This window comes from Notamacropus eugenii, chromosome 4, assembly GCF_028372415.1.
Source record: "Notamacropus eugenii isolate mMacEug1 chromosome 4, mMacEug1.pri_v2, whole genome shotgun sequence".
Taxonomy (NCBI): Eukaryota; Metazoa; Chordata; class Mammalia; order Diprotodontia; family Macropodidae; genus Notamacropus; species Notamacropus eugenii.
This window is the reverse complement of record NC_092875.1, coordinates 398,375,286-398,401,273: the sequence shown is the minus strand read 5'-3', so window position 1 is coordinate 398,401,273 and position 25,988 is coordinate 398,375,286. Positions and strand designations below refer to the sequence as shown.

Below are 25,988 nucleotides of genomic sequence, written 5' to 3'. Positions count from 1 at the left end.
TATAGAGACTGACTTCTGAATACCAAATTTAACACTTAACCAATAACCAAAAAATGGATGTTAAAAATTTTTTTGCATTTGGAACCTCCTAACATTTAAACATATCCAAGTTTGGGTTACATTATTTTAATTGTCATTAGATTATACTAATAATTTTGGCATACTTATTTGCAAAATGTAAAAAATAGAAGACAACTGATGTGGTATAACTAATATTTGTAAATAGGACTAACTTAAAGAATATCCTATTCAATATATATTGGCTTTTAGGAGGATTTTATTGTTGATTTGTGTGGGATTTTTTTTTTCTTTTTTGTTATTTTAGAGTGTCTTAAGGTTTTATTTATTCTTCCTTTAGGGATTAGGAGCAGACAGCAAGAACCTATATCCTTTTCTGCTCCCAATTATTCAGCTGAGTACAGATGTTTCCCAGCCACCACATGTTTATCTTCTGGAAGATGGTTTAGAATTATGGTAAGAGGAAGAACGCTGGGTCTAAATTTTACTTTCATTCCTGTCTTTCTTATTGAACTACTCTGGAATTTGCCATTTGGGGAATATTTTGGGGTTATGGTCAGTTCCTATATGCAAAGTTTTTCTTTCATGAGAGGTTAGCAGAGTTGGAATGTGATTTTATTGGATAAACTGAAGTAATTTTTCAACTTCTTTAATCCATTGACTGCTGAGATATGTCTGAAACATAAGGTTTGCTACAATAGTGATTTTTTTCCCCCTGGCAGAGTAGCATTTAGTTTTCATTGTTGACATATATTGCTTTCCTGGAAAGGTTAACAAGTATGCGTTCCACAATGACAGACTGTTTAAAATGAATTTCTCAATATATGGGAGCCATATATAAACTTAATTTAATAAATATGGCTCTTGAAAAAAATAAGGTAGGAGGAAGAGATTTGATATTAGCATTTAGACCATGTTTATTAGCTTTGGTTAGTCAGAAATTGTAATGAACTGTCTTACACATAACTTGAATTTCTAGTTTATTAACACTCCTTGAGTTCAATTTGTGAATTCAAAGCTCTTGATCTGCTAATCCATGTGGCTACAAGGAGGAAATGGTCATATGTGGTTTTTTAAGTCTTATTTAAAGCTTTTATTTTTGCATCATAGCCATTTTTTAGAGAGAAAGAAACAGTTAACTTAAAGACAAGCCAAAAAGTGACACTGTCTGACAATAAAGCAACATTCTTTCTGTGAAAGGAGGTTTCCAATTTTTTTTGGTTTATTGTGCTCTTTACTATCTCCATAATTTTTTAAAAAGAATGCAGACCAGAAGGAATCCCTTTTATTAAGTGAAGTTCAAACAATTTAATGAATATTTTTGTCCTAACAACACAGAAGCGTTTTGAAAAAAAAATTATATGCATAAATTAAAAAAAATTTTACATTCTTTAATAACCATAGTTACCTATCATTTGGATGTGTGTACTTCCCAAGCACTGCACAACTTCTCAAACTTGGGGTCCAGTATGGAGACCACTACCTTCATTACCTATTCCACACTGGTTTTTCATACCGTCTTTACTTTTTTATCCAGTGACTCTGGAAAGATATGTTGTAAATGAGAAATTTTGAGAAGTTATGGCATAGCTGAAAGTGGAATTTAGCAAACAACAAGGAATGTAACTCAGTGTAATGCTGAAGCCATGAACTACCTCGAACTAGTATCTAACAAATGTCATGTGGGATGATTGCCCCTGTGAGTTTAACTCTGTGCCTTGGGCCACCATATGGATATTTGAGATCATTTAGAAGACTCTTCTCTCCTTAACCTCCCTTTATTTAATGGGAATGCAAATAATTTTGATTAGAAGAAAAGATAGCTAAAGAACTTAGGCTGATTTTGAACTCTTATAGTTAAACCTGTTTAACAGAGGTTTGAAAAATTTAGCTATTCTATCAAGCATCATCACATTATATTCCTACCTAAACCCTTATTATGATATACCATTAGGCTTCTTTTGTTATATGATAGAACTTGGAAAAAAAAAGATTTTTTGTTATGCTGTATTCCAATATCAGATTTAATTATCTTTATTTGACATTTAATCTATAAACAGCCAGGAAACATTTAGTGCCTACTCTGTGAGGATATAAAAAATGGCAAAAGACATAGTTCTTTCCTTGGGCTAGACAACATACACAAATATAGACAAAGTAAGCCATATGTACGATAGATAGGAAATAACTAATGGAAGGCACTAAGAATTAAGAGATTTGAAAGGGCTTCCTATGAAAGATGAAATTTTAGTTGGTATTTAAAAGAAGCCAGGGAGTCAGTAGGCCAAGTTGAGGAGGGAGCACCTTACAACTATGAAGTCTAGCCAAAGAAAATGCCTGGAGTCAAGAAATGGAGTCTTGTAATTTTTAGTTATATGCTGCCTTGTATAGTATAATGTTTTTATCTGTTTGTACTTGGTTTACTTATAGAATTTGTGAACTTGTTGAGTAAAGGACAGTATGTTATACCATTAATTCTTGAATTACTCAGTGTATATATATTCTTGAAAATTATCAGGTTACTTGAAAATACAACTGGGGAAAATAAGCATTAAGAACCTAAGAACAGTATTTGTTAAAGACTGTTTTAAATATATAAAAAATATAGTGGTGAAATTAATTAAAATCTTTGACCACAAATTTACCAAATTTTCAGATTAAAATTTTTTTTTCTTTGAGTCATAGAATTTTAGGACTGAATAAGACCACAAAGATCATCCAGTCAAGGCTTCTTGTTTTATACATAGAGAAACTCAGAGTGGTTCTGGCTTTCATTGTTAACAACCTTCTAATAGCCCAGCTACAATAGAATTGTTTCTCAGCCTGTGGCTTTTACACCTACACGTTGTTTCTGTCAGTCAAGAAGCATTGGGAATACAAACAGGAAGAAAGTCTCTGCTTTCAAAGAGCTTATGTTCCAGTGGAAGAATACTCCACATAAAAGAGAGCTCCAGACAGGGGGGAGGGAGGGAAGAGAGACTATAGTACAATCTGGAGAGGGATAAAAATGTAATCATTTAGCTTCATTAGATTGTCAGCATCCTCTGAAAAAACAGCTATCTTTAGAAAGGAAATAGGCTTGATTGTTGAAGGAAAGGGTTTCCCTAAGTCTCACTTCTTTGGCAAAAATTCAAAATATATCCATGATGAGGAGGGGTGAGAAAGTCCCATTAAATAAAAGTGAGGTACAAAAAGTTAAGTGAATGGGTGCCTGGGGCCTTTCCATATTCTGTTTCCTCCCCCAGAGACCAATAAGCAATTCCTGCCTGCCTGCCTGCCTGCCTTAGGAAGATTAAGGTTTTCACTTTACCAAGAACTTAGTGGATTGGAAGTTTATATTTAGCAAATGGAAAGAATGAAAAGAAGGGATATTTAATTGGGAACCCAGCTCCACAAAATACCAGATTCTTAGATAGCTCTTGATTGGATTTGTTTATGAGACAAATAGCTTGGACTTTGAAAAAATTGCCTTCCAGGTCCCTCGTGTTTGATGCTCTCACAGGTACTGCTTTTCTAGTTTGAATTTTAGTTTATTATTATGCTGCTAGGTTGCAGCTATTACAGCACCCAGTGTGCACTGAAAAGTGACAAGGGAGACAAGTGAGAGAAGTGAGAAAAGCTGCCTGAGTGCCACCTAAGAGATAACAGTGGAGAAGCAGTGGAAAACGGGAAAACACCTCAGGACCAGACAAGGGAAAGAAAAAGAAAGAAAGAAGTCGACCTGGAGGATAACAGCTTTGTTTTGGAACGTGCTCTTTAGTGATTACACCTAAGTATCTTTAAGTGTATGTAGTTGAATTCAGTCCCTATTGAATATAGGGTCTTTTAACTTAGGTAGGGGATGGTTAATGATTTTAAAATGACATTTGGTTGTTTCCAGACTATTTGCTAAAGTGCAATTACAAAATAGGTTCTCTTTGTCACTAATGTTACATTAAACATTATTTCTTTTTTGGGGAATTTTTTTATAATTAAATCTTAGTCTTAAAACAAAAATCTCCTTTGTCATTAATTGTTTATATTATGTAGCTATCTAACAGTGCTTAGATACCATATGCTTAATAAATATTTTAATTGAAATAGAATTTGTACTGCATGCTGCAAATTTTAGAAGAAAATTTTATTTTAAGAAGTAAAGGAAGTTCAGTCTTCTATTTTTAAACTATTATTAATGTAAACTACATGTAAAAAGGAAACCTCAAATAGTAAAAAAAAATCTGTAAAAAACTTTAAAATGAGAGATTGATCTGAATTATAAAGATAAATCATGCAAATAAATTAAAATATTATCATGTTTAAATTGCTATTTAGGAGTATGCTAGGATTCTGTAACTATCAGTATTTTTTAGTGAGAATAAGAAACTTAATTTTGCTTTTGGAGGTCTTGACCCCACCTTTTCCACTGCTGTGTTGCTGCCCTTGCTCTAGATGGAAGTGGATGGATGAGATCAGATGTGGGAAGCATTCAAGGTGTCTCCATCTTCTCGTCTCCCTTACTCTGTTTACAATCTCTTCTACACTTATGACTTCATTTCCATACACTAGGTCCATCCTTGACATCCCCACCAACCTCAAGTCCATTATTCTAAGCTGCCATTTGGATAAATTTTTACCTCCCTTGGACTTAGTTTTCTAATCTGTTGCACAAAGCTAGATGAACTCTAAGGTGCTTTCATTTTCCAGACCTGTGATCCTTTGATTTCTGTCTGGATATTATCACTGCACCCCAATTCTTCCCCCCTATCTACTTTCCCCGTCCTCTTTTACTCAATAAACCTAATCAAGGAAATCAGTTCTGTACTTTGGCTATGTCTAAAAATTTATCTTATTTTGCACTTTTAGTCCTAGATGAGAAGCATGTTTTATTGTAGGTCCTCTGGAGTCTAGTCATTGATGAAAGTTGTTAAATCTTTCAGAGTTCTTTTCTTTCTTTACAATCTTGAAGGCATTGTGTGCTTGGTATTTTGTTCGTATTAAGCTTTAGATTAAAAAAAAGCTTTCATACTTTCTAGATCTTCATGTGTTTTAGGCATGGTTCTTACTATTTGAGGTTTTGTAAGGTAGAGTGCTACCCAGTTAGCATCCTCCTATTAATTCTTAGTCTAGAATAGCGTATTCTATAGCCATCTTTTTGATAATGTTATGCAACATGTATTTATTTTTAATAAACACAGAGGCAGTGTAGTATAGTGGATAGTCAGTTCTAGTGTCAGGAATACCTAGGATCAAGCCGTACCTCTGACAAAAATACTAGCTGTATGATCATAGACAATTTCCTTGTCAGGGCGCTAGACAACTCTTAAGTCCACAAATTGTGGAGGAGGTGCTGGCAGAAATTTTGAAAAATATTGAGGTATTAACAGGGAATTGATAAAATTTGCCAGTTGGAATTAAAAAAAATAAAACTCACCAAAAAAACCATAAAACCAAAATACACATGGTAAAAGTTTTGCTAATTAGTCTGTTCTTCAAAGGGTTCTATTTCGTTGCTTTGGAAATAATTTGGTTAATTGCAGGCCTAGCCAGTTTACAGTTCAGATTTTTTTTTTTTTACAATAGTCAGTATCATTACAACAGAAACAATGACTATAATTAAAATGTTTATTATCCCTGTTGATTGAACCAGAGCAAGAATTGTTTTGCTTCTGTCGGTACAATTTCATTGCTGATAGATATTTGAATGTAATGAATCTTTTCCTATAGAAGATATGGTATAATCCTCAAACTTGGGAAATATCATGTACTGAAAAAAAAATCAGTTGTGATTAGTTTAGGAAACACCTTGTCTGCCTTTTTACTCCTGGCATGTATGTGTATGCATATACACATGCAGATTAAATAACTTGTGTACTGGCTTTCTTGGATTTTGAATTTTTTTTTTATGGAGATTATTTCTTTCCTTATCATTATGTGCTATGTTTCAGCTATGGGTCATATTGAGTACTCCTGGGATGAGAAATTATGTTTATATCTGTTGTCAATTTTTAAATATATATTTAGTAGAAAGGAAAATGACTTTTGCATTTTATTTGATTTTTTTCTAGGTTAGTGACATTGGAGAACAGTCCATGTCTTACACCAGAGCTGCTTAGAATCTTTCAGAACATGTCCCCACTTCTTGGTATGTGTTCATATGTAAAATTTTTGAAGTTTATATTTTCAATGAGTTTTTGCAGCACTTTTGATTTTAAATTATTTTCATTTTTATAACCTTGCTGTTATTTAAAAATACATGATCATATATAAATAATTTTCAAAAATTTCCTTGGGCTTATTATTTTTGCTTCAATGGTATAATTACAGCATGTAAAATTGAACTGTAATTTGCCTAATAAATATTAAAGGTAACATATTTTCAGCTGTTAAATTCTTAATATCCTTTGTATGTGTTCATGTCATTAATTAGTGTGCTTTTTTGTCATTAGTTACTGTTTAAGAATCTTGGGAAACAGAAAAATTTTTAAACAATGTGCCCTGATTTTATACAAAGATTCGTAGTTTCAAATTCAGCAAATGTTTTATAAGCTATAGGATTGTAAAGTTTTAGAAAATGATTATCTTGTGTACAACCCTTGTTTTTTTGAAGTGAACATTTTTGCTCATAAATATGAAGAGACATGCCCCACAAGTTAGATAGCTAGTAGTAAGAAAGCCAGGATTCAGACTCAGGTTTGATGACTCCTAATACAGTGTTCTTTCCCAGTGATATACTGAGTATACAAAGATGACAATTCTCAAAGTAACTGCTCGCAGGGTGTAAGAAAGCCAGGATTCAGACTCAGGCTCCATAACTCCAAATCCAGTGTTTGGCTGGAGTTTATTTGGTTTATTTGAATTTTAAATTCACAATTGTGAATGAAATTAATATGAGTTAAGGAAATGGATCCTGATTCAGCATGGCTTAGAAAATAGAAAAAGTCATGGAAAAGAAAGAAAGTCAAATAAGACTGGAAAGATAGGTAGGAGTTTGATTATGTATTCAAAGTATTTTGTAAATTTAGAACCCTATAGTTTCCTTTAAAGCACAGTTCAAATTATTCTCTCTCCCTCTTGAAAATTATTAGTATTATGTTTTATATCTTTCATATTTACTTATCTGTGAACATATTCTCTGCTTCTTAAAATATGTAATCTCCTTGAGGGCAGGAACAGTTTAATTTATGCCTTTTTATCCCCAGTGTCTTTAAATATGGTACATTTATTTAAAAAGTTATTAAATTTTAGAATGGTGAAAGACAAATGTCAGGTACAATTCTTTTCTATAACTTGAATTTTATGTATTCTGAAGACTTGCGTTTTCTGGATCAGTCACTTTGAGTGTTAACATTGCTTTTGAAATGTTACTTTAAAACCAATGAAAATTGAGAAAATTATTTCAGGTTCAGAAGGCATCTTTATTAACATGTGAGTATAGCAAAACGGACCATATTCAGTATACCTACTGGTTACTAGAAATTAATATTTAGCAAATGATGGGCAAGAAAATGGGTATAGTTGGCTTTGACTATAAGAAAAATGTCCATGACCTTAAAGGAGAGAGAATCAAGGATAGCTTCAGGGAAGAGAGCTGTGGTAGGATAATTTTGCTGAAGTAAGTTTTAAATCCTGTTAGCTAAAAGTCATGGATATTGAATTTCAGTGCAGTGTCTGTACTGTGGTGCTTTCCTGCAGAGCCACTTTGCTTATGATCAAGGTAACTGTAAGTGGTTTCCTCATCTCTGGGACCACACCTACAATCCATGGACTGTAGGTTTGGAACTGGAGGGGACCTGAGAACTCCTTTAGTTCAACAGCATCTCTTTGCCTCTGCCCCCAACTTCTTCCAATTTTACAGATGAGAAGCTGAAGGCCTAGTCGACTCTGACTTGCCAAGGTCATAAAGGAATGGTCTTCCTTGAGAGGTGCTTGGTTCCCCCTCCTTGAAGTGGCAACAACATAGATATATCTGTTCTTCCCTCTCACACATCTGTACTGTGGTCAGCTTTAGCAAGCTCAGGTTTAGTATGGTGAAGTATTACTGTTCGTGGTATCTTGGTTATCCTTCTCTTTGATCTTCATCAACTTTTTCCTGTTCATTAGATTTTTTGAAGATTTAAGGTTAGTTAGCCCTGAGTGTTATTTACTTTAAATGAAAGATGAACAATAAATAGAAATTAATTTCTAAAGGATTAGGCCAGTGTACATTTTTTTTTTCAATTTATTTATTTACAATTTTCAGCATTCACTTCCATAAGTTTTAAATTTTCTCCCCTTCATTCCCCAAGATGGCATGCAATCTTGGGCCACTATGCATTTTAAAATATGAAAATAGTTTTGTAGCCTGTGATTTTAGAAAGTTAGAAAATATTTAAGATACTCCATTAATTTTATATTTTGCAGTGTTTCCATTATTTTAATTTAATATTGTTAATATGCGTAATACCATTGGGAGCAGAGGGTTAGTTTCTTGTTATTGTTAGCCCATATGAAAAATTAGATACATGAATTAGATATGGTCCCTTCTAATTATATATCTTTTGATCTTGTGTTTAGTGGAATCTCACTCACCCTTGCTCAGATTGTGAGGTGTTAGTGCCTGATTTTTGTCTGTCTGCTCAAGGAAAAACATTGCTGGTGTTATTTTGGAAGTTATTTCCTAATGAGACTATTTTATAAAAATAAAAGGCAAATCTTCTTGCATTTCTTGCCTCGTTTTCAATTATTCAACTTTCTGTAGCTTCCGCTTTAGCAAATTGGCTTCTTATTCCCTCTCTGCCGACTTACCTTATCTTGTTCTCCATATCATTTTTACCCTTGTCCTCTTTGCGTGTCCAAATTCTACTCAGATTCCAAGGCCCAGCCAAATTACATTTCTTCAGAAATTTGTGGTGGTTAGAAAAGGGAAGTTTAGGAAAAACCTAAAAGCATTCTCTGAAAACCACTGATCATTCCTTTCAATTTCTCTAGCAAGTTTTTTGTGTAATTATTTTAGTAATGCTTTGTGGCGTTTGTTTTGTTGCATTGAACTGTTACTTTTCATGTATTATTTATTATTCACCTATATTTGTATCTAGCTTTGGAATGAGAAGTCATAGAAAGGCAGAATCACTTTGCCAAATATTGGAAGCATGTTCATGGCAGGTTTTGTAGAATTATTCTTGTCTCCAGAAGGCAGAACCAAGGACAGAAGGCTGGAGGTAGAGATAGATAGTTCTGCTCAGTTTATGAAAAACTGTCCAAGAATTACAGCTATTCAGAAATAGTGGAGTGTCTGGCAACTAGTGAGTTTATATTGTTAGAGATGTGCAAGGAGAATATGTCCTTCTTTGGAGGATGGTAGAGGCATTTCCTTTGTTAGTCCAGGGATTGTACTAGACAATCCCCCTAAAGAAGGAGTTCTTTAGGATTTGTGAACTTAAAAAAAAATTGATGACTGTATTTGAGGGTTTCTTTGATTATTTTGTGTTTTTTAATTAAAAAAATTTAAGAAAGCATTTAAAAAACACCCTGATAAAACAATCCATAATCTTCCCTTGACTACCACAGCAGTTGTTGATGCAAAGTTAAGAATTTTAACTCCGTGATCTCTTTAAACACTTACGATTCTTTGGTTAAATGGTTGTCTTGTTTCTCTAAGTGGGCAGCAAGCCCTTTGAAAGCCAAGTCTGTATTCTATACTTGTTTGTATCCCCCACTGTACCTAGTGCATATTTTTATTGTTCTATCCTGCTATTTGTGACTTGTATAAAATTTTGTGAAGAAAAAAAAAGTTGGAATGAGCATCCCTGAGAGACTATGACATCTAGACCAAAGTGGCTTTTTTTGTTGTTATTAATTCTGTATTCTAGGTGTCATCTATTACTTGGGGCCTTATTCTTCTCATCTATAAAATGTGAATGAACTGCTTCTTTAAGGGATTTAAAAAAGTAAGATCAGCACCAGAACAAAGTCAAAGACCCAGAAGTCTAAAGGCTAGCAGCATTCTGGCCTGATATCAAGATCTAGGGGTTGTTAGATTGCATCAGTAGGACGACAGTGCCTGCAGGTCTGGAAGGTGGAGAGCCATGGCTGATGGTTAGGCCTACTGTTAAAATGTGGGTCTGACTTTCATCTCCTTATTCAGAACACTCCAGTAACTCACTGTTATTTCCAGCATTAAATAGACCATTCCCCACTTGGCATTTAAAGTCCTTAAGCCCTCTCTAGGCTGTATACTAGTGGCTCATCTCCACAGGACTTTGTCATCTTGGAAGCTCACTCCTCCCTTGGGGAGCTTCTCCCATTTGGAATACACTTAGCTTCTGTGGTCTCATCTTGCAGCACCTCCAGTGAAAATGAGGCCCAGGCTAAAGATGTCGCTTTCCCTCTCTGGGCTCTTCCCTAGTTTATTCCTCCCCTCTCCCCTTGCCCTCCTATTTCCTTTTATTTGCTGTCTTCCTCCATCACAGTGTAGGCTTCTGTAAGGCCCGGATTTATTCCTAGTGCTTAACACAATGCCTGGTACATAGTAGGTGCTTAATAAATGCTTGTTGACCGACTACACAGTCTAGCCCCAGACCTTTATTTTCCTTTACATACTCTTAAGATCCAGCCGCACTGATCTTCTCATTGTCCTTTGCCCAGGGCGCCCCTTATCCAGATTCCATTCCTGGAATGCTCTTCTTCCTCATCTCTGCCTCCCAGCTTTCCAGGCTTCATGTAAGATTCAGTTAAAATCCCACCTTCTGCAGGAACCTTTCCAAGTTTTCCCACTTGCTAGTGGTTTCCTTCTGGGGTTACCTTCCATCTACTCTATATATATCTCATGTGTACATAATGATTTACATGTTTTCTCCCTCCTTAGATTATGTTTTTTGTCACCTCCCCACTTGAAAAAAGAGAAATACAAAACAGATATGCATAGTCAAGCAAAAACAGTGTCTCTTCTATTCATTTCTAAAAACTGATGTTGCATTCTGTATTTTGAATCTATTACCTCTCTGTTAGAAGGTGAATAATGTAGTTCATCTTAGCCTTTTAAAATACCAGATGTAGCTAAAAGACTTAAAAATTAGATTGTCTTACTGAATCTATGAATGAATATAATACCCTTTTTGTTGGAGTTCTGGCTCAAATTTATAGTTTTTTAAGGTTACAGAACAGTGCAGTCACTGTTGTAGCTGGTGTGAATATAAAGACAAAAATGAAATGGTCTCTGCCTTCAAGGAGGTCATTTTTTAACATGTAAATGGATTTAAAATATATACAAGGTAAATTTTAAAAAATTCATTGGGACACTACATGGGAAAGTCAGAAAAGGCATACTACTGGAGCTAGAACACACTAAATTTTGAAGGGAACTAGAGATTCTGAAAGTCAAAGGTCAGAAGCAAGTTCATTCTATGCATATGAGACAACTTATATAAAAGATAGGACAGAGATGATAAAATGCTATATTTGGGCAACAATAAATAGACCAGTTTGACTGGAACTTCCAGCCAGTGAAGGCTTTCTGAATGGAAGAAAGCAGACTAACTCATACTCATCTACTTTAGCAAAACCTAAAAATCCTCCCGGATCGAATAATGATCAGGAAATTCATTGAGAAACTATAGTGAGTGACATCCTTGACTCCAGAGCTACTGGAGAAGGCAGGGAGAAGCCTGCAGGCAGTGGGGCCCACCAATAAAGGTACCATTAGTTTAGAAAACAAGCTGGTCATCTCCCAGGATAACCAGAGCTTAGTCATAGTCACTCATAGTTTGCAATGCTCTCTATTAGGAGAGAAAACAAGAGTCAGGGCTCCCCCATGAAGGCCCAGTGAGTTAAGAAACCCACATTGAGGACCTTGAAAGTAACTGGTTGTGCCACTCAGACCATGCCCCAGTCTTGGGGGCTCTGAGGTCCCTAGTTCTCTGTCCTGAGATGTCATAAAAGGCCTGAAGATCTGGGACTCAGAATCTCCAAGAACCAAGTGGAACTAACCTGGCAAGGTAGAGTTCAGTGTGGGAACCAGGTGATACAGATTTGTGTAAGCATCCAAAAGCCCAGCAGGAGGTAGAGCATGGCCCTAGCACAAAGCACCAGCTCAGCAGCTAAGGCTGGAGAGATCAGTAAACTGGTAGAACATACAGACCTCTCCAGAGCATCATAATAGATCTAGAGATAAGCAGCAATCCAACCTAGAAAGAGAATGTAATTCATTAAGAACTGCAGAGACTCAAAAGAAGAAATGGGGTTTTCCACAAGGGCGATCTTTGTGAATACTTAGAAGTAAGGAAGCAAAAGGTTAAAAAAAAATTGTTCTGAAGGAATGAATTTGAAGGACATTAAAAAAAAAGCTTAGCACAGAGAGTTGTAAAGATTACCCAAGTAATGAACTTCCTGAAAATTAGAATAGACAAACACATCATTGACTTTATGAGACAGCAAGGCATATTAGAATCAAATCAAAAGACTGAAGAAAATACAATAAAATGTAAAGCATATGTTATCAAAAAGAGCTGACTTAGGAAAACAGGTCAGTGAGAGAGAATTTAAGAATGACCCGATTCCTTGATAATATAGTTTAAGAAACCACAAATGAGGAGTGTTTACAACCACTAAGTCGAAAGGGCCAAGTGAAATTGAATCTACTGACAACATACTGAAAGAAACCCTTAAACTTGTGCTTAGCAAAATCCATAGCTTTCAGGGGAGAAAGAAATCCTGTAAGTCCATAATATAAGTTCAGGTACTGAGGAACTCATAGTCAGGATCACATGAAATGTTGTCTTTGAATATAATGTTCTAAAAGGCAAATGATAGGGGATTACAACCAAAAATAATTTATCTGCCAAATCAAGTATAGTCTGACAGGGAAGAAATAGACTTTTATTAAGGTCTGTTATTGATAATTATAATTACTTATACATTGAGAACTTTGGGACATTTCTGATAAAAACAAACCAGAACTTTGAGATACAAATACAAGATTCATTAGATAACTAGAAAGGCAAATATATTTGAGCATTTGGAAGAGTCTGTATGAAAAACAGCTTACATTTTGATAGGGGATGAGAAACAAATACAACTTTGGCATTATTGACATTGACTTTAATATCTTTAAAACATATTGGATTTACATTAAATGTGGGGGAAAAAGTTTCTGGGTTTGCTTGGTTGTATTTTGAGGGTGTGAAGAGGAGAAAGAAGAGGACAAGTGAAAGGAACTCAGTCATGGAAATAGGATAAAGGCGGTATTGGAATTTAGGATTTCTCTTTGTAGTCTAGCATGTGTTTCAGTGCTTTTTGCATTGGTGTTCATTGAATTTTTATATCCATTTTATAGGTGAAGAAATAGTCATAGAGGTTCTTTTTCTTACCGATGGTCATTCTACTGGTGTATCTCAGAGCTCGGACTAGAACCAACCTTTTTTGGTTCCAAGCCTGACATGCTTTCCCTGATATCATGCTGCCCTGCTCTGTTTTGCCCAGGGGTCTCAATGGGCTTGGGTTTAATTTGATTGTTTCCTCTCTTCCTCCTCAGTTGATTCAGTGTGCTTTCATTTTTAATGTTTTCCTTTCTTACTCCTTCCATCTTTTCGATCTCACTGAGATCTGGGTCCTTCCTGATATGACACAGCCTCACTGGCCATCTTTTTCAGCACTTGCTGTATTTTCATCCATTCTTCTTGACTTACTCATTGATTGAGGCAAAGAGTGGGAATATTTCTTTGCTCTCTATTGCCAGTTGCTGGTTCTCCTACCACTATCACTCAGTAATCTTTCTTTTGAGATTTTCGGTCCACATGTCCCATTCAATCAAAATCCTGATAGCTGTTATCTACAGACCCCCAGGTTACATTCCATTTTCTTTAGCAGCACATACATACAACCTATAAAACCTGCAAGAAGCCAGATAATGTGCATTTATGATTAGCAGGAAATTATTATGTTAAAATAATATTTTAAAGCTAGTATAATCCTTAGTTGAGCAATGTACAATTGTTGTAATAATTTTAAATGATTTATATTTGGGAATATTTTCTTGCATAGATAGCATACTTTTAGTTTTATGGAAACAAAAAACATTGAATTCCATTTAATTGCCTTATGTTTTCTGGGCTTGTCAGAAGTAATATGAAGGACTTATATTAAGTGCAGGCTTGACTTTGGGGTTAGGAAGGAAAGAGGTGTCTTACAGACATGTGACTGGCTCTAAATGACTTTAAATTTGAAGGCATGTAGATAGGAACCTGTCAAAGTCTATTAAATGAATTATTAAACAATTAAAATGAACATTGTGCAGATTCTCCGTGAAAAGCATTATGCTGGAGTCTAGAATTATGGAGCTGGAGAAAATATTGGTCCAGGGCTTATGGAGTTTACAGTGTTTATAAAAATTATAATACCAAGCCAAATGTGATGGGTATATGGCTACAAGTTCAGTATGGGAAAGAACATTATGTGTTTCACGTGATCATGAAAAGTTTCCTATGCTTTAAAGGGTGGGTAGGATTTCTGTAACTTGAGTAGGTCAAAGGAGTTCCAGGAAAGGAAAAACATCAAAATCATAAAGAAAAGCAGAGAAAATGGAAAGATAAGTATGTGGAGTACATGTGCTCTGTGAGGAGTAATACAAGAAAGTGAGGCTGTAAATGGTAATGGTAGTGCCAGAGAGTGAAGAGCCCAGAGTACTAAAGCATTGGAACTTTATTTAGTGGGTAACAGAGATTTATTTAAAGATTTGGACATTACCACAGATCTGTGCATAAAGAAGATTGCTACGGCATGGCATGGAGAAATGATTGTTGCAGGAAAGTCTTGAGACAGGAGACTGGTGTTAGGAAGCAAGTTTTAAAATATTTAACTGTAAACCATGCTATTTAGAAGAATTCAGTAAAGATTTGAACACAGGAGTCACTTATTTTTCATTGTATCTCTTTAAATTATTTAGCTATTGTAGGTCCACTTGACATTTTATTGAACTATTTGAAATTCATTGTTTTGGCAGAACTAAGTTCAGAAAATCTCAGAACCTGCTTTAAGATCATCAATGGTTATATTTTTTTGTCATCAACTGAATTTTTACAGGTATGTTGTAGTAATAGTTGCATAGTAAAATATGATTATATTTTCTTCTTGAAATCAGTAAATGGCTTTGCAGAATTTAGTTATAAGAACAATTCCTTTTTAGGTATAATTCATAATCTGTTTCTTAACCAATCTTTTTTTTTGTAAAAGGAACTTATTTTTCTCAATTATTCTGTAGTAGGATTATAGAAGAATTAATATTATTCCTTAGACAAATGAGAATTCATACAGTTCCCTAAATTCCTGACATATCCAGAATGAATTACTGGATAAAAATATATTCTTCTTATACCATGGTTATTAAAATAATATAACTTTTTTAAAATTTAAAGTGGTATTCTTTACTTCCATATTTTATCCTTTCTTTTGAAAGACATGTCAATCTGCCTGAAAGAAGAATTTACTTACCTGTCAGAACCTATTAGAAAAAATTTAAGGAGACTATCCAGATTCTTGGTGTAGTACACCAAACTTGCTTAATTTATTGCGTTAAATAAGTAGAATATGAGCAAGGGTTTGGGAATCTTTGTTCTACTATATTTTTTTAAAATGATATTTGACATAAATGCAAAATTTGTATCACTTGAGTGTAAAAGAAAGTTCTTAGCAGTTTATTATGGCCTTATAGTACATCTTTTATAAAGCATGAGTTGTATACAGGAATAAAATCCTTATCTTTTGGTGAGAGAAAAAGTATTACTTTTGTATACTATTATTTTATGCACATAAAAGCTGTTATAGTAGGTTTATTGATTTAATACCTTGAAAGGTTGGAAGAACCTTTCATAGAACAATGTGTTTACAAATTATGTAAATTTGCCTTTCAGTATTTGTTTTTTGTCAAAGACCATCCTAATTGCATTTCAGTAATTTTTGAGGTTACCCATATATTTGTAATATGCATATACATTGACTTCTGATTGAATTGCAGACATACGCAGCAGGTCTGTGTCAGTCATTTTGCGAGCTGTTAGAAGAAATTACCACCGAAGGACAAGTTCAAGTGCTTAAGGTATTGTCTTACCAACTTTTTCATATGAGATCTATTTTATTTTAAATTTCTACCTTGTAAAACTGGATTTTCATGGTGAGTTAGGATAGGGGTCTGTGAGAGCACAGTGTAGTCCATATAGTTAATAAGATAATGTATAAAAGCATAATACATTATGCCCAAAGAAGTACAGGAGTGTCCTTTATAATATTTACTTCATATACCATACACATTTCAAGGCACATAAGGGAGATAAAATTGAAGAACGTACATCACGAAGTAACATACTATGGAACATGAAGCTGAAAATAATGGGAAGAACTGTTTAAAGCTAATTTTTTTTTTTTTTGAAGATTCAAGCAATTTTTGAATACATAAGATTTGTGCTAGTGAGAACCCTTAAACAATTACTGTTCTGGCTGAGTTTTCCATTTAGCTTAGAGTTTTTTCTCTGTTAACAATTAATTGTTTATTACTTTAATCACATTGTAGGGAGATTTAAATCAAAAGTGTGTGCTTCCCTTATTATAAAAAAACAGTGGGAAGCATGTTGTTTTCTTGATAGTGATGGCTCATTTATAATAATATCATGATCATAACTCGGTATTTTCACTATAAATAACAGTTGTTCGTACTATGATTTAACACAGTGGCTCTCTCAATGTATTTAGAATTATATAGATCTGGAATCTTGTGTTTTTGATTTCTTATGTCCTTTTTCATCATTTTTCTCTGTCCTCTTCTGCTGTCAGTGTGCCTGCCTCTAAAGAGTTTTTAAAATGCATTTCCAGGAAAAGACAGACAGATGTTAAAGATAACCTTGTAAACTCAGCTCCCATTTATGTTTTGTCATCTCTGTTAGGGAGAATAATCTTAAAATAAGGAAAGCTGTCCTGAGGATGTATCTTCAGGTATTAGATATTAATGACAGTTATAATCCTGAAGGAATCCATGAAGTTCAGCTTGAGTCACCCTGCTTTGGCAGCTAGGAGTAGCAGTGGAAGTCAGTGGAGACAATTATGGGAGATAAAGGCCCTGGTGCCACTTGGTTTAGCAGTCATTATGGGAAGTGACGTTCCGGGACAAAACTTGGTGATGAAATTTCAGAGCAATCTAGAAAGAAAATCTGGGAGGTGAGATTAGATGAGATTGACCTGAGAGTCAGATAGTGTGGAGGAGCAGCACAAGTCAGGAATGGAGTGTGGAGGACAGTGTCAATGGGTCAGAGCAAAGTCTACACTCAGAGTAGAGTTTGTTAGTCTGAAAACCAACTGGGTTTTATGTACACACTGCCTAGATATCACTCTAAACTGGGGTGGGGAACCTGCCACCTTGAGACCACTTGTGGCCTCCTAGGTCCTTTGATGTGGCTTTTTGACTGAGTCCAAATTTTATGGAACAAATCCTTTTATTAAAGGGATTTGTTCTGTGAAGTTTAGACTCAGGCAAAGGATTGCACTTGAGAACCTAGAGGACCACATGTGGCCTTGAGGCCACAGGTTCCCCAGCCCTGCTCTAAGCCTTCTTACTCCACAATACAAAGTAATTGTTCTACTCTTTTTTTTGTTGCTAGAAAAAAATAAGGTTATGAGCGAACTAATACCCCTCTCCCCCAAATTGGTGATAAGATAGTAACTCATATTTCCTTAGCTCTTTGTGTTTTGCCAAGCACTTTCCTTTCAGTAATCATGTTAGTATTTGAATGCCTAGGGTCACAAAGATATAATAGCAATGGCTAAAATCCAGAATGAGCTGAGGCTTGGGGATAGTACTAGAAGCAGATAAAAGTAGTTTTTAAAGAGGTATCTTAGAAATACATAAATACCTGTGCATCTAGGAGACCCCAAATATATCCAGATAGCCCTCTTTTGGATTAACTTTTCCATTTAATACTCCTCACTATCTTCCAGTCTATTCCTAAGTCTATCAGTGTACCATTTTGATATGCAGGCTGTCACTCTCACTCTGCTTAAACCTGTATTTATGTGTATCTCTTTCTGCTGAATCTGTGTTTCTCATTTACTTCCCTTAGCAGAGAAAGGATTGGATGGTTCTCTCTCTGCCCATGCGCCCCCCCCTCCCCCCAAAAGGGAGGTTCTACCCCAACCTGGCTTCTATTAAACCGTTCTTTTGGACTGTGATTATTTTTACTTCTCAGAATATAGCTGTATGTATTTTTTTCTTTAAAAAATATGACATCTTCATTAATGGAAACAGTTTATAATCAGAATTTTTATGCTGTGATTACTCTGCTGCATGCTGCCCCTTACCCCAAAAGTTTGTTCAGTACTCTTTTCACAAATTCCTAAGGACTAGTCTTCTAAAATCCATAAATTCAGTTTTTGGATCTAAAAAAGGGAAGCATTAATACTTGGGGCTCATAGTATGATGATGAAACTGAAATAGTTGTGGTTATTCTTGTCAGTGTTTGAAAAAATTGATGTCTTTGTTACTCATTAACTCAGTGTAAGTTATAGTCAGAGTCCCTGACTCTTTTCCCTTTATCCCTGTCCCCCCTTCTGGTCTTTATTCCATTTTTTTCAAGTCTCTCTTTAAATGCATTCTTAGCTGAGAAAGAAATGTTACACACAAGTATTATGTTTCTATCTATTGCATTTACAAATAGAGAAAACGACATATGTAAATATTATATAACTACCTTTAAAGTGTCATGATTCTACATGTATTTGTCTTTTTCACTGTCTTCTGTAGAAGTTATAGGTTCCAATAACTACATTATGTTTAACTTATTCCCTTGACAACTTTTATTAAATAAAATATCATTACGTAAAAACATTAATCTGAATTAGGTTTGTTTTCATTAAGGCAACATTGAAATGATTATATTTGACCATTTCTGATAACTTATTGATCAGTCATTAAACATTTATTAAGCACCTGTTGTATGCCTGGTGCAGCTAGGTGGCTCAGTGGATAGAATACTGGTACTAGAATCAGTATGACTCCTCTTCCTGAGGTCAGATCTGGCCTCAGACACTAACTATGTGACCCTGGGCAAACACTTAACCTCATCTTTGAAGTGCAGTGGAGAAGGAAATGGCAATTCACTGCAGTATCTTTGCCAAGAAAACTCTAAATGGGGTCGCAGAAAGTTGGGCATGACTAAAAATGATTGAACAAGATGAACATGCCAGGCACTAAGACAACAAACTGTACCTGCCTTCAAGGAGCTTATTATCTCATGCAGGAAGACAACATACCAGAAGAAGCAGAGGGTGGGGAGCTGTTGCTGGTGCCCAAAGGGGCCTGATAGAAATCCAGAGGAATGCAAATGGATGGAAAATGAAGAGATGGTCAACCTGTGCTTTCTCCTTAAAAGGAGGTACTGCCTGGAGAGTCCTGTGTCCACCCTCCAGTCACAAAGAAGGGACCCTAGAAGCTGAGGGTATAGTGGAGATGTGAGTTCCAAGATTGATTAGATCTCACAGGAAAATGCCATTGAGATATATTTTCGAGGGCTGCAAGAAGAAAAGGTTTTTGAGACATGATAGAGAAGTTTAGGTGTGTTAACTGAGTAGAAAGTATTGAAAAAATATTAAAAAGAGCATACAGTTCTGTAAATCAGTGGTTTAAAAAAAATAAAATGCAGTGGCATTTATTCATAATCTGAAACTTCCTCTTGGCATTCTTTACTAGTAATAATAACTCACATTTTTATAGGCTATAATGTTTAAAAAGCATCTTTCTCATGCCAGTCCTGGCATGTGGCCAGGAAATCACTGGGCATTCCAGGAACTAAATACTTTTCACTCATTTTTTTGACTATGATCCAACGCCACACTCCACTAACTCCTTACTAAGAACTACTAATAGGTTGGAAGCATCAAGAAGTGAAAGAAATTCTGGGCGGGGTGTATATGAAGGAGGTGCGTTGACATTGTAAATAGCCTTTATTTTTTTTGGAAAATGGACTGGCCTTTATTTGTCTGATCTTAAGAATTCTTATGTCCCAAATTGATAACCTGCTGATACAGAAATGAGAGCAAAATCTGAATTGAATACTGGATGCTGCATTTTTGAAGAAGGAAAAATACAAAAATAAAAAATAATAAAATAGAATGGATAGTGCATACATGGATAGTAGAACTAGGTGCAATATCCAAGAAATCTTTCCAAAAGAAAGGAGAGAGTAAACAGTATTCAGTGCCATTGAAAAACCAAGGAAGATAACAATTGAAAAAAAGTTATTCTGTCACTTGGTCATTGACCAAGAAAAATTTAAGAAAGCTATTTCAGTATCACACTGGAGTTTCAAGGCAGACTGCAAGGATTGCATGGACAGTGAGGAAGTATAAACATGAAAATGTACTCTGGAAGAATGTGCCTCATGTTAGAGAGGAGAGAGAGATTGGGAAGCATAATTGTGAAGTTTAGTTGTTAAAAGGAAAAAAAAAATTGAAAGATAAGGTGTGTAGAAGCATATTTCTAGCAATAAGTCAGAAAGGGAGATTTAAGATGAAAGAGTATATGTGACGGAAAGGAGATAAAGGCATTTCAAGAGAAGAGATGAAGAGAGGAAGCCTTAGGATGGAAAAAAAAAGGACACTTCTTCCTGTAAAACAAGAGGTAAGAAAGGAAGGAGGAGATAAAGAAAATTTGAGATGAAAAGCAGAGAAGAGATAGCTTCATTTTCTGAATAGACCATTATACCTCATGAGTTTTCTGTAAAGGTATTTATTTTGAATAGCAAAACATAGACGAGTTAAATTTATCTTTTAAAAACACACCTACACCCAAAGGGTAACAGCAAATTTGAAGAAAAAAAAAATCACCTTTAGGTATGTGGTAGATAAGTAGGCTGTAATGCACAACAAATGCAGAAAAGAGATATCATCAGAAAAAAAAGATGGTCATATAGCTAGAGCAAAGAATGACTGACATTTTGCTGATATCCATGCCATCTGTAGAAGTGCTAGTGGTGTTGCTTTGGGCCTGGAGTCAGGAAGACCTGAGTTCAAATCCAGCCACATATGTTAGCTGTGTGATTTCACTTGAACCTCTGTTTGCCTCATTTTCCTCCACTGTAGAAGGAGGGGCTGGTGATGATAATAATAGCACCTACCTTGCAGGATATCTGTGAGGATCAAATGAGTTAATAATATTTGTGAAAGTGCCAAACATAGTGCGTGGTACATAGTAGATGCTATATAAATGGTTATTCCCTTTCCCTCCCACTGCGGTCCATTGTTTCAGTGACATCCATGCTTTTCAAAGGAATGACAATTCCCCTGACTTACTGAATATTCCCCTCCCCTTTTAGAAGATTTATGGCTGGACTCACTGACTAAGAGTTGCTTGGGATGGGCAGTCATGAATAAGGTATGGGTTGCATTATACTAGGGAGTCCCATTTTGGTAAGCATTGTTACCATTTCCATTGGAATATATTATGCATCTCTCAGGTAGATTATTTAGATTATTTCTACCAATTTGGTTAATCCTACCCCTATTTATAGGGTTTTTCACACCTATAATTCTGCTTCTTAACTCCTTAAAATCTCAGTTTATTGTTAGGTCTTGATGTTTAAACACATAATCTAATGTTCATGTAGTTTTTCAAACACCCTGTAGCAAGATATAATATTTGAAGATTGATTTTTGAAATTCATTGAATGTGGTGTTTTTTTGTGACTAGGGTAATTTTTTTCCTATTCCTTCTCTATCCTTATTATTGAAAGTCTGTGTTACCTGCACAGGTTTAACTGTGTCACTGACCTGCTCAAAAAACTTACGAGGCACCCTGTTTGCCTCTTGGATCAGAAAAAATAATTTCTCTTTGGTGTTTAAAGCCTTTCAAAAAAGCCTTTCATGATCTGGCTTTAGTTTATGTTTCCAGATTTATAAAAATTATTCTCCATCTTGTGTTCTTTCTCCCAGCCAAATTCACTCTTCCTCACCACTGAAATTCCATCCCCTGTCCCTATGTGCTTCTGCTCAGTTAGCTTCCATTCCTAGAATGCACTCACCCCTCCCACCTGCCACCCTTACCAGAACTCAGCACAAGAGCTGCCTCCTGCATGAACTCTCCCCTCCTGAAGCAGCTAGTACCTCCCTCAAATTATTTCATATCTATTTTGCTTTTGTATTTACTCTGTGAACATGTTGTATCTATTTAAAGGTATGTGTGTTATTTACCAATAGATTATAAGCTCCTGAGAACAAGCGCTGTTACATTTTTTACTTTGTATTCTCAGTGTCTTATACACTGCCTGAGACAGAGTAGGCCTTGATAAAATGCTTGATGATTTATTGACTGATGTGCCTGTGTGATCCAGATGTTTGATTATCAGCTTTCCAACTTTTTCATTCAGTCAGTCATGTGTCCGTAAGTATTTACTGTTTCTTGGATGCTGGGGAGACAAATAAAAGGAATGAAACAATCTCCACTTCAGAGAAGCCTAGATTCTGATGGGAGATCCATTCATATACTCAATATACATTAAAGTGTTATGTGATACAGCGTGAATATTATTATAAGTAAAACGTTTTACAGTCATATTAGTGTATGATTTAAAAAGTATATTTACATATGCATATCAAGAGACTTTGTTCTAGAGCAGTATCTTTTATTTTAACCAGGTCTTAAAACATCTGTGTTTGAAAAGTACTTTTTTTACTTTATTACTTAATAAAAGGAATTTAAGTACGAAGATCAAAATGTGATTGGAGATTTTTTCTTAAAGACAAAAAAAGAAAGTTCTTTTGCCCAAATCTTGACTTTTTTATACAAATGCTTGAGGGAAGGTAGAAGATAACCTTGCAGAAAGGAAAAGATTCTTCTTAGAATTTCTTTGAAGAAATAAATGTAGGGTGTGGAATTAGCTTTTGATTTCTTTCATATATATAAACTAGTCTCATTAAAAAAAGAACTGTCCCATTTTAAATAAATACCTCACTCTTGAGTAAATGTTAGTTTAGAATTAATTAGTTCACCCTGGAAATTCCTCACAGTAATGTGATCCCCCAGCCTCTGCCCTCACTCTAAATATTTCTGCTGTCTAAAATAGAAGCAGTGAAACATATATAAGAAGTCATGTAATAGCAATCTGTTGGTTGGCTCAGAATTTTTGTATTTTTTTTATTTAATAAAGTTGTAAAAGCTTTGTAAAGGTATCTGAAGGTAATTGTTTAAAACATATTTGAATACATATTAAAGGTATTTGTTTAAGTCTTACTCTTTTTCCATCTTTGGGAGTAGGGAACTGTCATTCCTCATCTTTGTATTCTTAGGGTGCAGTTATTATAACTTGTGTTAGTGAGAATTTAAATACATTTAACCACTTGCTAGAATTCATTAATCACTCCAATTGACACCTAGCTGTGTTGAAAGGAAATACTGAAGAAATTAAAGTCAGCAATTACTTTTATCTGAAATGTCTTTATTAGATTTTTTCCTTTTTTCCTGTTGGTCAGATTACATATAGTTCAACTAGATATTTCATTATAAACTTATATTATGCTTCTATTCAAAGGTTATATTTTCAGTGTCTGTTTTGAGGGTAGCTATAAAAGTGCATAGCTTTCTAGTCGGTTTATGGAGGATCATAATTTGCATATGGCCTGTGTATAACATATATGCATCTTCAGTCTCTGAGAATGTTGGTTGCAACATGCCATAGAATAAAGATATATGAGTTTTTATAGTGCTGTGGCAAGTGATTTAATTAATATCATGTGATATTTCTGATAATGGAGGACCAATGTAACAACAAAAAAAATATTAACCTATTCTTCCCAACTCTGGCCCCTCCATTTTAAAAAAATGACGTAACATTATTATGTTCCTAGATATAGATAAACAAAATTCTGTATTACAGAAAAGGGGATGTGGATTTTAAAGTGCTGGTATGTCATTTAGGTAGACATAATCTAGTTGATGGTTTGAAATACCTAGAAAGACTTGACAACTTCTTGACTCACATTTTCTCTTATATATTTAGTTGCTTATTACAGAATTTGTGGTTTTCACTATTGTAAATAGTTGATTGTTTTAAATGCTAGATCTAGTATTAATATCAGGTTTATATAACTTTGCTTACACAGCTTTGTAATATAGTTTATTGTATTTGTTTAGCCACGTTTAAAATAATGCAGTAGAAATGCTACTGTCTTGAACATTATTTTATTTATTATATGACGTACTAATCTTTTACATGAGACATTGGATTTTTTCATTGACTCTTCAATCTACATTCTTATTTTTCAGGTAGTGGAAAATGTTCTTAAAGTGAATCCAACATTAGGCCCTCAAATGTTTCAGCCAATTTTACCGGGTGTGTTCAGAGGCATTATAGATGGAGAGGTAAGACTTTATAGTTAGTTTTGATTCTCAATTTTATCTTTAAAAGAGAGCCATTTGGGGGACAAGGAGAAGGGTCAAGTTGATTTAAGAGAAGCATAGTTGCCTAGAGCAGTGGTGTCAAACTCAAAAAGAAAAGGAGGCCATTCAGTTGTACTTCAGAATACTTGAAGGACTCCTGCTGACTCTGGAAACCACATATTAATATTCTCTATGTTTTATTATATTTAATATTTCCCAATTACATTTTAATCTGGTTCAGACCATCTTCTGTAGAGTTGAGGGCCACATGTTTGACACTTCTAGACAATCTCATCACCAATATTTGCCCTCTTTATTCAGTTTTAAATTATAGAAAAGTAGTTGCTAACCTTTCAATGTACATGTTGCTGGATTAGCTTGGAAGCTAATGAGAGGGTATTATACTTCTCCCCAGGTTGGTTTTGTTTGTTTGATTTTTTTGGTGGAAAGAGGAGGGAAGGTATCTCAGATATGTGTCTGATTAGCATAGAGTGGATCCACTTCTTTCAGCAGCTCCTGACTCAGACCATTCCCCAAAACCTTAATGCCCCCATAAACCCCTCCTTTTCAATGAATGCTAGGGTAAGACATGTTTCCTTTATACTGGTGCCTGGTAACTTTACAGAAAGACTGTTTATCAAGTACTAGCTCCCATTTAATTCTGCATGGAACCCCTCTGGATACAAATTTCTGCATCAGTGCCTTACTTTCATAATGATATAGAGAATTCTCCATCTGCAATAAATTTTGATAGCATGAGAGGAAAGGGAAAAAGACTCAGTATTGTGCATACCCTGTGGTACTGATGAATGAGAACAGATGCTTTATTTTATTTCCCCAGCACTCCAAATAATCAATAGAAATTCAGTGTTCTCTACTCTTTACAAAACATGCACGTTAAATTAGTTTTTTATTCCAAGAATTATTGCGTTAATAGAGCCCATGGTATATAGTTAGATTTTATTGGCATCTATAATCTATACCTATATTTATTTATTTATTTATTTGTCTATGTGTAATGAAATAAAGTCCTGGACTTACAGTCAGAAAAACCTGGATTCAAATCCTGCCTCAAACACTTGTTAGTTTTTTGCCTGTGAGCAAGTTATGTAATTTCATACCTCAGTTTCTTCATCTGTAAAATAAGGAGCTTCATCTCAGTGATCCCGGAAGCTTTCTTCTAGATCTAAATCAATGTTCCTGTATTCCTATTAGTTTTCTTGTAGTAATAGAGAAGAATCCTAAAAATCTGCAACTGAAGACTTGAGAACTCTTCATTTATTTTTAAAAAAGTTTATTGATCCTTTTTTTAAAATGCCTATCATCTTATCATACTTCCCCAGAACCCATCACTGAATTCTCCCTCATAATAAAAGAAAACAGTAAAGCAAATCAGTGGTTGTGTCTTCTGCACTTGCTCACCTCCCTCAGAGGATGGAAGCTTAGTTATCTTCAAGATCAGGGCTGGTCATTCCAACTAATGAGAGTTCAGCAGCCTCTTCAGCGTTGTTTTCTTTACATTATTGTATTCATTATGCAGATTATTTTCCTAGTACTCCTTAATTTGCGCTGCATCAGTTTGTGCGAGTCTTCTGGTAGAAGGCGT

General features: G+C 34.9%; 1 protein-coding gene across 1 annotated transcript in view; it reads left to right on the top strand.

Moving 5' to 3' along the window:
- IPO11 (importin 11) overlaps positions 1-25,988 on the top strand; it is a 209,617-nt gene that overhangs the window by 98,999 nt on the left and 84,630 nt on the right. The window contains exons 21-25 of the mRNA XM_072605543.1: positions 359-474; positions 6,063-6,139; positions 14,972-15,051; positions 15,983-16,063; positions 24,269-24,364. Coding sequence (XP_072461644.1) covers positions 359-474; positions 6,063-6,139; positions 14,972-15,051; positions 15,983-16,063; positions 24,269-24,364 — 450 coding nt within the window. The remainder of the gene's footprint in view (positions 1-358; positions 475-6,062; positions 6,140-14,971; positions 15,052-15,982; positions 16,064-24,268; positions 24,365-25,988) is intronic.